This window comes from Gadus morhua, chromosome 10, assembly GCF_902167405.1.
Source record: "Gadus morhua chromosome 10, gadMor3.0, whole genome shotgun sequence".
NCBI lineage: Eukaryota > Metazoa > Chordata > Actinopteri > Gadiformes > Gadidae > Gadus > Gadus morhua.
This window is the reverse complement of record NC_044057.1, coordinates 12,482,629-12,499,793: the sequence shown is the minus strand read 5'-3', so window position 1 is coordinate 12,499,793 and position 17,165 is coordinate 12,482,629. Positions and strand designations below refer to the sequence as shown.

The 17,165-nt window shown below is 50.4% G+C and overlaps 1 protein-coding gene across 1 annotated transcript; it reads left to right on the top strand.

The window, feature by feature from the left end:
* Positions 1–14,310: 14,310 nt before the first annotated feature.
* phox2bb (paired like homeobox 2Bb) lies at positions 14,311–16,560 on the top strand. Its single transcript, XM_030368635.1, has 3 exons — positions 14,311–14,940; positions 15,572–15,759; positions 16,098–16,560. The coding sequence occupies exons 1-3, from the start codon at positions 14,700–14,702 to the stop codon at positions 16,536–16,538; spliced, it is 870 nt and encodes a 289-aa protein (XP_030224495.1). The 5' UTR covers positions 14,311–14,699; the 3' UTR covers positions 16,539–16,560.
* Positions 16,561–17,165: the final 605 nt, after the last annotated feature.

Sequence of the window (17,165 nt, the reverse complement as noted above, 5' to 3'; positions counted from 1 at the left end):
ATGACCTATTTAATCATATTGAATAACATATTTTACTAAAACCTGATTTAATCATATTTAATAACATGTGTAGTTCTATTTAATAACCTGTGTAATCATATTTCATAACCTATATAATCATATATATAATCATATTTAATAACCCATATAATTATATTGAATAACCTGTATAATCATAATAATCGATAATCATATTTAATGATGGATATAATCATATTTAATGACCAATATAATCATATTTAATAACCTATGTAATAATATTTTATAACCTATCTGAACATATTTTATAACCTATCATATTTAATAACCAATTTAATGACCTATGTAATCTTATTTAATATCCTATATAATCATATTTAATAACCTATTAAATAACCTATATAATCATATGTAATAACCTTCATATTGGGTCCTGAAGGAGCCGGTATATAAAGTCAACACACACCCCGGTCCCGGACTGGTTCGGGACTTCACTGCACCGCTGTCCCCATGGCAACGCTCCTCCGTAACCGGGGCAACGTGCCGTCGTCACGGGGCCGGGCCCGGCCGGGCCGCGGCGGACCAGATGAATGTTAGTGTCGGCGCAGGCAGAGACATGCGTGATGCGATTATCCTCTATTGCTTCCTGTAACGCAGACGGTCTCTTCTGAACAATAAGCAGCAACCGGCGGCCGCGACTTATTGTCCCCCGCTAAAACCAGATCCACTTCAGGAGCGCAGCGCAGTGTACGCTCTGTAGAATAAACTCAAATCCTATTTTTGTGGGAAATTATCAATACATCTTGGAGAGGGAGAGAGAGACAGAGGAGAGCGGAGTACAAGGGAAGACCGGACAGACAGGGGGAGGAGGAGAAGGAGGAGAGGAGGAGGAGGAGGAAGAGGTGGAGATGAGGAGAGGGGGAGGAGGTGAGGGGGGGGGAGGAGGAGGAGGAGGAGGAGGAAGAGGTGGAGATGAGGAGAGGGGGAAGAGGTGAGGGGAAGGAGGAGAGGAGGAGGAGGAGGAGGAGGAGGAAGAGAGGGAGGAGGAGGAGAGGAGGAGGAGAGGGAGGAGGAGGAGGAGGGGGAGGGGGAGGGGGAGGAGGAGGAGGAGGAGGAGGGGGAGGAGAGGGAGGGGGAGGAGGAGGAGGAAGAGGTGGAGATGAGGAGAGGGGGAGGAGGTGAGGGGAAGGACGAAAGGAGGAGGAGGAGGAGGAGGAGAGGAGGTGGAGTGGGAGGAGGAGGAGAGGGAGGAGGAGGTGGAGGAGGAGAGGGAGGAGAGGAGGTGGAGGAGGAGGAGGAGGGGGAGGAGAGGGAGGAGAGGAGGAGGAGGGGGAGAAGATGAAAGATGAGGAGGGTTTCACGGAGAGAGTTTCACGTGATGTCTGAGCCGTTTTATTGACAGGCGGGTCTGATAAACCACAGCTCCGGCAGAAAACAAACAGACTCCATCTTGTGTGCCATTAATACTCAGCAGGACGGATGTTTCCAAAAGTGGAGAGAGGAGAGAGGAGAGAGGAGAGACGAGAGTACATATGTGAACCAATAATCATAGGAGGGATATTACTGCCCTCCAACAACACGCGATAACCCTGAGATTAGATTCTCCCAGCTGGAGTCTTCCTTCCTGCCAGGTTAGACATTAGCCTGACATGTTGTGTTTCGCTAAGCGACAAAGCATTTAAATAAACAAGATGAGCAGAAGGAGGGAGTGCTACATGAGGACACACCTGGGAACTGAACAGGTGAGATGTACTCCTGATGGACTTCACCACTCCACAAGTTTATCAGGAAGCCTTTGAAATCACCAACACCAACACCTGACCCCCAGCCTCAGTCATAAATCCCGTTATATAACTATCTATATAACTATCTCTCACTCCATCTATCCATCCCGCTATCTGTCTATCTTTCTTTCTATCCATCCCTACCTCTCTCTCTGTCTGTCTCTCTGTCTGCCTGTCCGTCCCTCCATCCCTTCATCCCCTCCCTCCTCCTCCCCCTCCCTCCTCCTCCTCCTCCTCCTCCTCCTCCTCCTCCTCCTCCTCCTCCTCTCCAGAGCCACTCTTCATAGTGATTCGATTAGCTCGAAGGCAGGGCATTAAGGAGGACATTTCTCCTTAACCACCTGCTCCTGCCCCACCTCCTCCTGCTCCTCCGTCCAATTTTACACCATCAATCTTTCAGCATTCCCCCCCCCCCCACACACACACACACACACACACTCATCACCTCCTCCTCTCCCCCAGCCCCTAAAAGCCCCGGACTGGTCTATGGAGGGGGGCATGGGGGGGTCAGGTCCCTGGGACCCCCCCCCCCCCCCCCCCCCCCCGGCGGGGCTCTGGGAGCGGGTGGTGGGGGAGGGAGCCTGGGTTGGGTGGGAGTCTCTGTGGGGGGTGAGGCCATTCTGTGGTTGACTGGAGCCTCACAGAGTTTAGAAACACACAACAACACACACACACACACACACACACACACACACACACACACACACACACACACACACACACACACACACACACACACACACACACACACACACACACACACACACACACACACAAACACACACACACTCTCTACTGTGACCGCGCTACCGGCCCTAACCCGAACTCTATCTGTTCTGAGATTCGTTGTAATGTGAGGAGACTTGGATGAGCGCTCGTCTCTTGATCAGTTCAGAGCCGCTGGCCTCGTGGTGTTTGTTGTGATGTGGAGAGTCTGATCTCTCGCTCTGCTGGACCCACGGCCAAGAGAGACGGCATCGCCGACAGGTCTGGAGGAAGGAGGTGAGGGGGGTCTACTCCAAGGGAGGCCTGGTCTGGCCCTAGGCTAGTCTAGCAGGTTTTGGTCTATGGTTAGTCTAGTAGGGTCTAGTCTGGTAGGGTCTGAGTGTAGCCCAGTAGGGTCTGAGTCTAGCCCGGGTCCAGTATAGACCGGTCAGGTCGATGGTAACTGAATGGCCAACTGAGTCTCTGTCCTGCTGGTATTGACCGGCCAGTCAATACCAGTAGGAGAGGGAAACACAGGACCAGCTGGGGGCCTGCTGTGTGTGTGTGTGTGTGTGTGTGTGTGTGTGTGTGTGTGTGTGTGTGTGTGTGTGTGTGTGTGTGTGTGTGTGTGTGTGTGTGTGTGTGTGTGTGGGTGGGTGGGTGGGTGGGTGCGTGCGTGCGTGCGTGCGTGCGTGCGTGCGTGCGTGCGTGCGTTGCGTGCGTGCGTGTGTGTGCGTGTGCGTGTGTGTCAGGATGTATACTTGGTATGCATGGGGATTCATGTCATAGTACCACAATCCCGACACACACACACACACTCACACACAGAAACACACACACACTCACACACACAGAGTAGGCGAGGATACCTTAACTCAACTCTTCAGAATAGTTCTTACCACTCGCTAACACTGCTAGTGATGCCAATGGTACTAACAATGCAAACATTGCCAATGTTGCTAAGGATGCTAACAGTGCTAATGATGCTAACACTGCCAACAATAATAACAGTGATAACTTTGCTAATATTGCAAATGGGGTAAACAGTGCTAATGGAGCTAATGATGCATAATGGCATTTAGGTACCATTCTGCACACAGACAGAGACACACACACACACACACACACACACACACACACACACACACACACACACACACACACACACACACACACACACACACACACACACACACACGCATGCACGCTCTGCAAGGACCATGCAAACACGCACACACTCACAGATGCACACGCACCCACACACACACACACACACACACACACACACACACACACACACACACACACACACACACACACACACACACACACACACACACACACACACACACACACACACACACATGTTGTGCACAAAGTGAGGGACAGAGAGTGAGCATGCATGAGCGTGTGTGTGCGGGAGTGCGTGCCAGTGCCTTGGGATGCCCCCCCCCCCCCTCCCCTCCCTCCCTGTGGGGAGAGAATGCAGAGACAGGTGCATTGCTCCTCAAATCGAGTTAGCAGGGAGCTGCCACATCCAATTGGACTAAATTGATGTGAGAGTTTGTGATGTCTGCTGAGGGTCTTACAGCAAAGGTCAGCACGGCGGGCTCCATGACATCCATCTACACCCCCCCCCCCCCCCCCCCCCCCCCCCCCCCCCCCCCCCCCCCCCCCCCCCGACCCCCCTGCCGCCCCCTCCCCCGGGCTGCTGATCTGCATGCACAACAACAAACAGAGGAGACTCGGACCAGAAGGACACACAGGAAGTGGCCCGCGCCAACCGGCCGCCATCTTGTTTGTTTTGAAGACAGGAAGGGAGGAAAGGTCTGAAAGTCGCAGCAGGACAAAAGACGTTGCGATGGACTGGTTTATAAACCGCTTATTGTTCCTGTTTACCCGATTTATAACTGGAATATAAAGCTCTTATTGTTCATGTTTACCTTATTTATAACAGGAATATAAACAGCTTGTCGTTCATGTCTACCCTATTTATAACTGGAATATAAACGGCTTATCTTTCATGGTTACATGATTTATCCCAGCAGCAGCAGCGCAGCAGCAAGGTGTATCTTATGGTTAGACTGCCTGGTCTCTTATTGTCGTGATGATGAACAAAGCACGGTTGGTTTTCATAAAGACGGGGTTCTGTGTAGCGGAGATTACACGACAGACATATTTCACGGCCTTTGTGCTGCGAGATATTGAACAAAAAACACAAGTCCTCTGAGAGCCCTGCGATTGGATTAGAGGAGGAGCTATTATTGGAATGCAATGGTGTTTTTTTTTTTACTCATACAAAACTCTATTATTATTTCATCCCATCTCGTCTGTTGCCCCGGCGACCAGAGCTGGCGGCTGATTGGCTGAGAGGGTTCTACTGGAGATGCAGGAAAGGAAGAATCTCCAATTTGCTTTTTGTTGTCAAAATAAAATGATGTAGATCACGGGGATGATGTTATTAAGAAAGGAAAGAGTGTTGACATGAATTAACGTAATGAAGGTATTTATATCATGTCAACCCACTTATACATCTACTACTAAATAAACCCTCCAATCAGAAACTAGGTTCTTAAAGAGGAGGAAGATGAGGATGATGAGGGTTGTAAATGGCCTCTATCTCTCTAGAGGACTTAAGTTACACATATAATATATATATAAGTGCTTGTCACTTACAAGTGCTTATAACATGACTTTGTTCTGATATAACATGGACTTGTTTTCCACTAATTATAACGATTAAGAATATTAATAGATATCAATAGATTAATAGTATCTAATTCCTTTCCAATTGGTTTCTAACCTGGCTTTTTAAAAGTTATTACTATAGTACTACTAGTAAGTCTAGTATTAGTCTATACTAAGGAGGAGTAGTATTACAGTAGTTCTACTGTATTACTGTAGTACTGATGTAGTACTACTGTAATTCTGCTGTAGTACTACTCTAGTACTACAGTATTACTACAGTACTCTCCGGTCCCAGTTCCTGCTCCTTTATTATCTTCTAGATGATTCGCTGACGAGGGGATTCACCTGCCGGCCCACTGGGCTCTGATTGGCCGGGGGGGGGGGGGGGCCTGCTGCATAAACATCACCTCTAATAGGTCGATTCATCACCGTGGCGACGGGGGAGTCGGGGGGACCTGATCACATTCCGGCGGCGCTGATGAACACCGAGCTGCTCGCTGCACAGAAGTGCCGATCGGGCGATCTGTCATGAGGAGACCTCAGAGAGGAGCAGGAGGAGGAGCACGTAGAACCACAACACATAGAACCACTCAACAGAGAAGAGCAGGAGGAGGAGCACGTAGAACCACAACACATAGAACCACTCCACAGAGAGGAGCAGAGGGAGGAGCACATAGAACCACAACACATAGAACCGTCCTCAGAGAGGAGCAGGAGGAGGAGCATGGAGAACCACAACACATAGAACCAATCCTCAGAGAAGAGCAGAGGGAGGAGCACGTAGAACCACAACACATAGAACCGTCCTCAGAGAGGAGCAGGAGGAGCAGCACGTAGAACCACAACACATAGAACCACTCCTCTGAGAAGCAGGGGAGGAGCACGTAGAACCACAACACATAGAACCACTCCTCAGAGAGGAGCAGAGGGAGGAGCACGTAGAACCACAACACATAGAACCACTCCTCTGAGGAGCAGGGGAGGAGCACGTAGAACCACAACACATAGAACCACTCCTCAGAGAGGAGCATGGGGAGGAGCTCGTAGAACCACAACACATAGAACCACTCCTCAGAGAGGAGCAGGAGGAGGAGCACGCAGAACCACAACACATAGAACCACTCCACAGAGAGGAGCAGTAGGAGGAGCACGTAGAACCACAACACATAGAACCACTCCACAGAGAGGAGCAGAGGGAGGAGCACATAGAACCACAACACATAGAACCGTCCTCAGAGAGGAGCAGGAGGAGGAGCATGGAGAACCACAACACATAGAACCACTCCTCAGAGAAGAGCAGAGGGAGGAGCACGTAGAACCACAACACATAGAACCGTCCTCAGAGAGGAGCAGGAGGAGCAGCACGTAGAACCACAACACATAGAACCACTCCTCTGAGAAGCAGGGGAGGAGCACGTAGAACCACAACACATAGAACCACTCCTCAGAGAGGAGCAGAGGGAGGAGCACGTAGAACCACAACACATAGAACCACTCCTCTGAGGAGCAGGGGAGGAGCACGTAGAACCACAACACATAGAACCACTCCTCAGAGAGGAGCATGGGGAGGAGCTCGTAGAACCACAACACATAGAACCACTCCTCAGAGAGGAGCAGAGGGAGGAGCACGTAGAACCACAACTCATAGAACCGTCCTCAGAGAGGAGCTGGAGGAGCACATAGAACCACTCCTCAGAGAGGAGCAGGAGTATGTGCACGTAGAACCACAACACATAGAACCGTCCTCAGAGAGGAGCTGGAGGAGCACGTAGAACTAGAGCAAATAGAACTAGAGCACATAGAACCAGTCCCCTGAGGAGCAGGGGAGGAGCACGTAGAACCACAACACTTAGAACCACTCCTCAGAGAGGAGCATGAGGTGGAGCTCGTAGAACCACAACACATAGAACCACTCCTCAGAGAGGAGCAGAGGGAGGAGCCCGTAGAACCAAAACACATAGAACTGTTCTCAGAGAGGAGCTGGAGGAGCATATAGAACCACAACACATAGAACCATTCCTCAGAGAGGAGCAGGAGGAGGAGCACGTAGAACCACAACACATAGAACCGTCCTCAGAGAGGAGCTGGAGGAGCACGTAGAACCACAACACATATAACCACTCCTCAGAGAGGAGCAGGAGGAGGAGCATGTAGAACCACAACACATAGAACCAAACACATAGAACCGCCCTCAGACAGGAGCTGGAGGAGGAGCGTAGAACTAGAGCAAATAGAACTAGAGCACATAGAACCAGTCCTCAGAGGGGAGCAAGGAGGAGGAGAGTGTAGAACCACAACACATAGACCATAGAACACCTAGAACCAGTCCTCAGAGAGGAACTGGAAGGAGGACAGAGAAGCAGAACACATAGAACCAGAACACCTAGAGCCAGAACACCAAGAACCAGAGCACCTAGAATCAGAAAACAAGGGGTACGGCCGTGGGATCTGACACAGATCGCCGGAAACACCGTGAGTGTCTGTTCTAGTCGTTATAGTTCTGTGTTACAGTGGCATTCTGCTGGGAACCAGGGTGAGGGTGAGGGTGTGAGGGGTGAGGGGGTGAGGGGGGTTAGGGAGGGCGAGGGGGTTGAGGGGGGGTTGAGGGGTGAGGGGGTGAGGGGGTGAGGGAGTGAGGGGTGTGAGGGAGGGTGAGGGCTGTGGGCGATGGGGGGGGTGAGGGGGATTGAGGGGGGTGAAGGGGTTGTACATCAGATGTTCCATCTGGTTACTCTTTAGGGATTGCAGCCAATCAGATCAGTGCTGGTGGATCAGCGAGGCGTCGGCGCGGAGAGTGGCGGGAGACCTCCGCCCGGACCGGAACACAGCAGGACCGGGGGTCCGGGACACGGCCTGGACTCATCAGGACCGGGGGGAGGAAGGCGGTCTGTACCCGCCAGGTGGCCCGCGGCGCACTCAGCGGTCTGAACATGTTACACCACATGTTGTAGAATAACTCATAGTCTTAACATGTATTTGGAACATGTTGATGAATACCTATTCTTTACATGTTATAGGAACCCAACTTGTTGTAGAATCACCTTTTGTTTCATGGTTTTGAACATTTACATTTATTTACATTTAGGGCATTTAGCAGACGCTTTTATCCAGAGCGACATACAATAAGTCCATTTGTCAGAAGAAAGAGAAACACCTATATAACACAATATATCTCTGTCGGTACGGTAAGGATGTTCATAGAACCAAGTGCCAAGCACTAACAATCACTAGGTTAACCCATTCCCTGCATATAACACAGATAGCTAGGATAAGATTCGACACAATTACTGTTTTTAAGTGCCAGGACGTACGACACACAATAAGTTTGCAAGATGGTTGGGGGGGAAATGGGGGAAACATTTCAGAAAATGATGTCAAACAACCAAAAATGTTTCACACGAAGTCTGCTGGAGATGAATGAATGAATAATGAATATGTTCGGTGTTAACTTGTTGTAAGGTTAGCAGTTTGAAATATCCTGATTCAACAATGGTTTAGTTCATCATTATTGATGAAATCCAACAGGAGATTAAATTAACTGTAGTAAATGCATAAGTGGAATATTCAACTGTGTGTAAATGCAGTATGAAAAAAATAAAGTTCTAAAATCATTTATTCTCCTTCATGTCGTTTTATTATTGGTTCCTTGAAAACATTGGCCATCATTCAATATTAGTCGAATATTAATAAATCTTATTAAATAATAACTTAAAAAGTTATTAGTGATTTGTTGGACCCTTATCAACAGAATATCCTTCAGAGGAGCTTATTGCTTTATAGCCTTTATTATACTGTTAGTGTATTGTATATGTATCGTAGACTACAGAGATGTTTTGATGATCTCAATATGTTCAGTCCTGTACACACACAAACACACGCACACGCACACAGACACACACACACACACACACACAGACACACACAAACACACGCACACACACACACACACACACACACACACACACACACACACACACACACACACACACACACACACACAAAGACTCACACACACACACGGCCTCCAGACTACATGGTATGGGATCACAGACGGCAGATTAACACATCAACATGTTCGTTCTGACACGATGATTGGGGTCCTCGTGAGGAACTTAGGTGACCGCTGAGGCGCCTGGAGGGAATCCCGGCCCGTCGACGCCTCGCGGGAAAACAATGGCGCCTGCTGCACGAGGCGAGACAAATTAGGCGGCCCATGAACTTGATAGCAGGTGCTTACATGGTTAATTCCATCGTGCATATTATAATAGCGCCGCAATAAACACCACAAAGCGGTATCATAATTATTATGACGCACGATGACATTGACGCGTTATGATGGATCGCAAGGACGTGTCTGCTGTAATTGCCGCGCCGCGTGACGCCACGAGCGGCGGAGCGGCGACACCGCGCAGATTCCGGCCTCAACATTAAAAAGCGCTCCATCATCCTGACGGCGCCGCGCCGCCTGCCGCGCCGCTGCCGCGCAGCGCTTCATTCCAGTGAACCGCGGCACAATAGCGCGCTGTCTAGCGCTAATGCATGTGTGATTAAGCTTTTAGCCAGCAGGTCCTTGTATAGAGGGGGGCCCGAGGGGGTGGGTGCGCGGGGGCCCCGGGGCCGGGGGGGGGGCGGAGTTAATGACACTGACCCCGACTTCCCCAACAGCCATTCAGCTGAACAATAATAACGCGCCGCGCGCTGATTTATGAGGAGGGGGATAATAATTGTCAATTGCTAATGTGGAGAATAATGGAGCGAGCTTCGGGGTAAGATATTCCCTGACCCCGTGAGGACGGGGAGACACACTGACTAAATAATACACACGAACTAACATAGATAATACACACATACTAACATAAATAATACAAACTAACAGAAATAATACTATACTAACAACATCTGATGTCCGAGAGAATCACTGTAGTGTCTCGAATATGTAATATCTATATGTATATATGAATATATGTAATACATATATAAATATTACATATATATAGCCTATATATAGCCTATATATATATATATATATATATATATATATATATAACATGTATCGACATTCCTGTGATGTAAGAGGCTGGAATAGGCCTCCGTACGCCGGGCTGTCCTGTCTGGATTCATATCCATAATCCTCCTGCAATAAATTAGTAACAACTAAACAACGTCTCCGGATCCTTATTAGGTTTGTTTCCGGCGGAGCTCGTGAGGCGGGACGATGACAAGAGCCCCGATAAGAATTTAATTTCATCTCATTTCAGACGATTTTATGAATCAAATTCTTGAACGCTGGCAAGAGATTTAATGATCCCCATCTTTTGAAAATCTTATTTCCGAGCGGTCGATAGCATTCCTCTCCGTTAATGTCGACTTAGAGGCCGGAGTCATTTAGTAATTGATTCTTTGGCTCTCCTCCTCCTCCTCCTCCTCCTCCTCCTCCTCCTCCTCCTCCTCCTCCTCCTCCTCCTCCTCCTCCTCCATGTTGGATCATCTCCTCCAACGGAATGAGATTTATATGCTAATCCTCCGAGAAGACTTGAAGGAGGTCTGAGGAGGAAGAGGAGAAGGAAGAGGCGGAGGAGGAGGAGATGAGAGGAAAGGAGAGGGGAGGAGGGAGAGGGGGAGGAGGAGGATATGAGAAGAGAGGAGAGGGGAGTAGGACAGGAGAAGGAGGAAGAGGAAGAGGAAGAAGAAGAGGAGGAGGAGGAGGTGTCATCACGGTGGAGCAGAAAACACGAAGAAGAATGGGAATATTCCTAATCACTCATCACTACAGAGAACCGTTAACCGAACCCCGACCTGCGCGTGGGTCCCCTCCCGCACACCAGAACCCGAGGGCACGCTCGGCTGATTGAGTTTCCTGCCGCCGCGGATGACGTCACTTTTAACCTGTGATGTGATGCGGCTCATGCGCACTCCCGCGGATCACCGGAGGCCATTAAACAGATTCATATTCATATTTATATTTAAATAAGACAACAATAAAGTTTCCCTAAGACAAAAGCAAAAACACGGCCACAATATTTTAATAGTATCTCAAAGGTGATCATATCTTAACAATATATCAATATCAACAAAATAGCCTCATAGTATAGGCCTCGTGATATTACGTTCGGTCTACAACTAAACCATTATGATAATAATAATTATTATCTAATAATAACAACAATCATAATTATAATATTAATAATAACAACGATAATAACAATAATGATGGTAATAATATTATCATTATTAATAATAGCCTTAGTGATTCCTATTATGACATCGCTCGGTGGTTCAGAGTTCCCGGGCCTCAGCTGCAGATTGAGACATCAAACTGAATTGTCAGGAGGGCACGTGAATGAATATTTGACGCCATCTCTCCCTCTGCGACCAGATCCCTTATTAATAACTCCTCTGATCCGCGCGCATTGGCGGAGTGAGACGTTAACGGAGTGAGACTCGAGGCGGAGTGAGACGTCAGGCGGCCCGTGACAGCGCGGGCCCTCCCCTTGCCCTCGCGCTTTATCTCCGCTCCATCCCATCGCTCCCCACACACCGCATTTATTCTGCGCGCTTTGTCCGCGCTGTCACGCCGCATTCCTGGGCCGCGCGGCAACGCGGCGCGCCGCTAAATGGGGGGGAGGGACCCGCACGCCCTCAAAACGTCGCCCGCTATTGTCCTGCACTTGCCGGGGAAATTTAAGGTCTTGCAAACATCGCCGAACCTTGATTTATTTAAGTGACGACATATGGCCGCCGCAGCTCGTGACGGGAATTTAACTGCCGGCGTGCGCGTTAAAGCGCCATTACGCGGTACTGTAAATCACTCCTTGCGGGGCGGGCTCGAGACGCGCTTCACCTCGGAGGGTTGACCCCCGCGCGTTTATTTATTTATTTATTTAGGAAAGAGGAAGATTCTGTCATAAAGTGAAGGAGTTCCTCTAGCCCCGCGAGAAGGCCGCAGTATGTGTGTGTGTGTGTGTGTGTGTGTGTGTGTGTGTGTGTGTGTGTGTGTGTGTGTGTGTGTGTGTGTGTGTGTGTGTGTGTGTGTGTGTGTGTGTGTGTGTGTGTGTGTGTGTGTGTGTGTGTGAGAGCAATAGAGCATCGCGCAATAGACCCTCGCGCAATAGAACCGCACGCTATAGAGCCGTGCGCCATAGAGCCCCACTCTATAGAGCGGCAGGACGAGGCGGCGCTGCGCTGAAAGAAGCGCGCGGCTAAAAGCTATAATTGTATTTGCTCGGCGGAATATCAGAAAAGACGTCTCGTTTCTTTCAGCGTGATTCGATTAATCCCGAGATGGCTTCTCTCCCGCCAGACACGTGGAGGGACGGAGCACCAGTTGGCTCTTTGCTCTGAATAATCAGATTAACCGTTCGGTACAACGTTCAGGTCCCGGCTCGCGTGCAGAAAGGAAAGAAAGAGCGGATTTGCATAACAGGGAGCGCGTTGTTGTCCAGAGAGAGTTAACTTGTGGCGCGGCTGGTCCTTAAAGGCGAGGCGCGACGCGGCAAGAGTCAGATGGATGGCCGAGGCGGGCGCGCGGGTCATCCGCGTGCGCGTGGAGGCCAGATGCCCGTTTATTCGCAACGCGCACGCGCCCTCTCTGGTCATCTGAATTATGCGTAAACTTGGTTCTGCTAAACTATTAAATACTGCTGACGGAGGTCGTGAAATTAATAATAAATAGGTCAAACTAAAACTGGGCCTATTTAAAATGTCTATGATCTAATATGACACTTCAGCGCTTTAGAAACACTAATATTTTAAATATTTTTTTATTGATTAGGCTACTTCTTGGACAACATGCGATCTAGAGAATCATGGTCATTCCATAAATTCTCCCCGTCGAAATTAAATCCATATTTTATTAATAACTGTTTGTACGCGCAATATAAGTAGGTAATGGCATTACAGGCCGCGGTGATGGAATATGAATTCATGAGTTAAACCAGCCCTGTCTTCTTGGCATCATACGGGATTCAGACAACAGGACGGCGGGCGCTACGAATAAACCGTTAGAATTGGACAGGAAAAACACACAGCCAATATGGAGAGAGGATATAAGGAGAGGAGTGGAGAGAAAATAAGGAGTGAGGAGAGAGAGGAGTGGAGAGTAGAGTGGAGAGAGGAGAGGAGAGGGGAGATAGACAGGGGAGAGAGGAGAGGAGAGGAGATAAGGAGAGAGGAGAGGCGATAAGGAGAGGAGAGGGGAGGAGATAAGGAGAAAGGAGAGGAGAAAGGAGAGAGAAAAGGAGAGAGGAGAGAAGAGAAGACGAGAGGAGATGAGGTACGGAGGGAGGAGGTGTAAACACAAGCCAAAAGGTTCCTCTCATTACGGAAACCGGATTATCAGCCGGAGAGGTTGGACGCGAGTTCCTCACATTCATTACAAAGATGTTCTTCACCGAATAAAGGGAATTATGAAGCCAATAATAGTAATTACGATCTCGTTTGAATCAAGGCCGCAAAGCTGATGAGATAAAGGCCTCTTGGAGCCGGGGTGTTGGGTAATAAATAGACCAACAGACGGGACGGGAAACACACATCTGGATCGCAGGGTTGGTTGATATCCCTCATTCAGCATGCAAAGCTGTTGCAGCTTTCATCTTGACATTCTTTTTGTCATTTCGTTGAAGTAGCCTAAGAATTAAATACAAAATTAAATACAAATAAATAAAGAATAAATAAAGAATAAAAACAAACAGCAGAGTGGTCGCAGTTAACCGTGTGTGTGTGTGTGTGTGTGTGTGTGTGTGTGTGTGTGTGTGTGTGTGTGTGTGTGTGTGTGTGTGTGTGTGTGTGTGTGTGTGTGTGTGTGTGTGTGTGTGTGTGTGTGTCGTGCGGCAGCAGCAGCCTCCACATCTGCAGACTGCAGTCACGAGAGAAGCAGCGAGGCCGTCCGCAGCGCGCGCCAGAGAGACACGGAGGATCCGACCGACGTGAAATCTGCCCAAGGTATCCGCGCGCTTAAAAGGCTTAAAAGCTTGGGGAGAAAATTGGATCAGGGAGAATCGTCACCCAACTTTCATTATTTCCAAGTGGTGTGATTGAATTAAAGGGCAAGATGGCGGTTAGAGAGGAGAGGGGTGGATGGCGCGCGGAGGCTTGGCGCGTAATGGCGCGCGGTATTAAATTCTAATTAGAGACGCAGCGGATCAATGGGAGGGAGGTTGGACAGCGCGAGGCCCCCAGTGCCAGCCCAATAGACTGATGAGTTATTGTCATGTAAAAAAGCGCGAGCAATAAGACCAAACGCTTTGCTATTGTCCAAGCGGAAAGAGCCAAGTTTATTAGGAGCGCTGGATGCTCTAGAGACCGGGGGGCTAGGCGGCTCTTAGGGGGCTTTTCATAAAAGCGGGCGAGGCGCCTATAAAGCAGGCCAGTCGAGGAGCGGCCGCCGACCAGTCAACATCTCCTCCGCCCCACTCCCGCCACGCCACGAGTCACGCGCGTCCTCCTCTCCGTCTGTTTAAATCCAATTTCACGTTTTGTTGATTCCACATTTTTTTCTTGGTTTCCTAGGAAGTGCGTCTTTCCGTCTCCACGAAGCCTCTTCCGATGTATAAAATGGAATACTCTTACCTGAACTCATCCGCCTACGAGTCGTGTATGGCCGGGATGGACAGCGGCAGCCTGGCCTCCGCCTACGCCGACTTCAGCTCGTGCAGCCAGGCGAGCGGCTTCCAGTACAACCCCATCCGGACATCGTTCGGCGCTTCCGCGGGCTGCCCGTCCCTCGCGCCCGGCTCCTGCAGCCTCGGGACCCTCCGAGACCACCAGAGCAGCCCTTACGCCGCAGGTAAGCCCCCATGCGCGAGCCACTCCCGGTAACCAGGTCGTCTTTATAAAGCCCGTGATTGCTTTTCCACACGGAAACGTGTTTACTATTTACCAAAGCGAATCTGCTTACCCAAATGAAGCGGATTTATCAGGTTAGGAGCGATTGCAGGCGGCGGTAATTGGGTTAGCGGGTTATGCTGTCCTGCTCGCGCCCTAACCGCCAACAACATCATCTTAGGAAGGAGAGAATCATTTATTTACTCTGAGACGAGAAGCATCTTAATAACGAGATGAGATGAGATGGAGCGGCAGTACATTACGGTACATCACAACATTATGACAACTTCACCAACCCCAAGCCAAACAATTAGGTCAACATTACAATCAAGTTAACATTACAATCAAGTTAAGATTACAATGAAGGAAACATTACATTAAGCGCATCACGGCGCGCGGCGCGCAGCGCCTCCGCATCTCAGCGACTCGCGCGCCTACATATGATATCGCCGCTCGACTCATTTTAGACAAAATGGTGGATTTTAAATTGACTTCCGCTTGGTGACCCGGATACCACCGGGTGTCCACGCGCCCCGCTACCCGGGACCCTGTCCAGCCCCCCTAACGGGACCCTGTCACCCCGTCTCCTCCAGTTCCCTACAAGCTGTTCACGGACCACGGCGGGCTGAACGAGAAGCGGAAGCAGAGGCGCATCAGGACCACATTCACGAGTGCGCAGCTGAAGGAGCTCGAGCGGGTGTTCGCGGAGACGCACTACCCGGACATCTACACCCGCGAGGAGCTCGCCCTCAAGATCGACCTGACCGAAGCCCGCGTGCAGGTATGCCCCCGCGCGCGCCCACCTGCACCGTCGCTACAGCACGAGACATAAATACAAACACACAAAAAAACTAAACGCACTGTCGAATATGGAATATTATTATTTTACTTTCCCCGCAGGACATCGGTGTCATTATGTACAAGTTATAATTTTCATACTTTTTTATGATGTTTCCACTTTTCACATTATGTCCTATTTGATCACGTGGTTATTTATTATTTAGTACTGATCATCGATAAGTAATATGATCATATTACTGATCATATTAACGATAATATTAACGATCAAATTAATGATCAGATGATTATCGATTACTGATCTGGATCTCGTATTTCTAGGTTTGGTTCCAGAACCGACGCGCAAAGTTCCGCAAGCAGGAGCGCGCGGCCGCCGCCGCCGCTGCTGCGGCAAAGAACGGAACCGGGAAGAAGTCGGACCCGCGCGACGAGGACAGCAAGGAGCAGAAGAGTGCCGACCCAGACAGCACAGGGGGCCCGGGGGGGCCGCACCCCGCGGGGCCCCCCTCCTCCTGCTCCGGGCCCAGTCCCGCGGGGGGCGCGCTCAGCAGCCAGGGCGGCGGGCAGGGGGACCCGGGGAAGACCTCGGGGTCCATGGGGGTCCCGGGGTCCCAGGGGGGCCAAGGCTCCTGGGCCAGCGGCCCCGGGACCATCACCTCCATCCCGGACTCGTTGGGCGGGCCCTTCGCGAGCGTGCTGTCGTCCCTGCAGAGACAGAACGGCGCCAACAAGGCGGCGCTCGTGAAGAGCGGCATGTTTTAGCGGGTCCGCGGTGGATGGGAAGGAGGACTGTAGGAGGGGGGGGGGGGGGGGGGGGGGGGGGGAGAAGGAGAGGGGTGGGGGGATGGGAGGGGCATGACCGAAGGACACGCATACACATCAACAGGAAGATGACGACTTCCGCTGCGGGGGTCGCTCCCTCCCTCCCCGGCTCCTCGCGCGGTCAGGTTAGAAGAATCACAATGTGACGTCATCGCGCCACCCCCACAGCAGCAGCAGAGCATCGATCACCGATCACCGATCCGATCAGAGTCGAGGTTTGGGACAGGACGCGTCGTCCGCTCGCCGCCGACTCTTGTTTCAGGACGAAAAAGACGCGCCGCGCGCCCCCGACAGACTGAGAAGGTTGGGGGGGGATGCGCGTGCATCATTTTGTTTTTCTAGATCGTCGTCACGCACGCGGCCCATCACAGATTTCAGGGCTCGCGGTGGTTTCCGTTCACCGATCGATAGATGATCAATAAGAACGGAGCCCCGCCCCCTCGAACCGCACAACGCCCCGCAGTGCCCCCACAGACCCCCTGTATGTTTGTGTGTGTTTGTACGCAAGTGTTTTGTGGTGTTGTGTACTCTCGTCTGACGTAGTTCATCTCTGGAGCATCCCCCCCC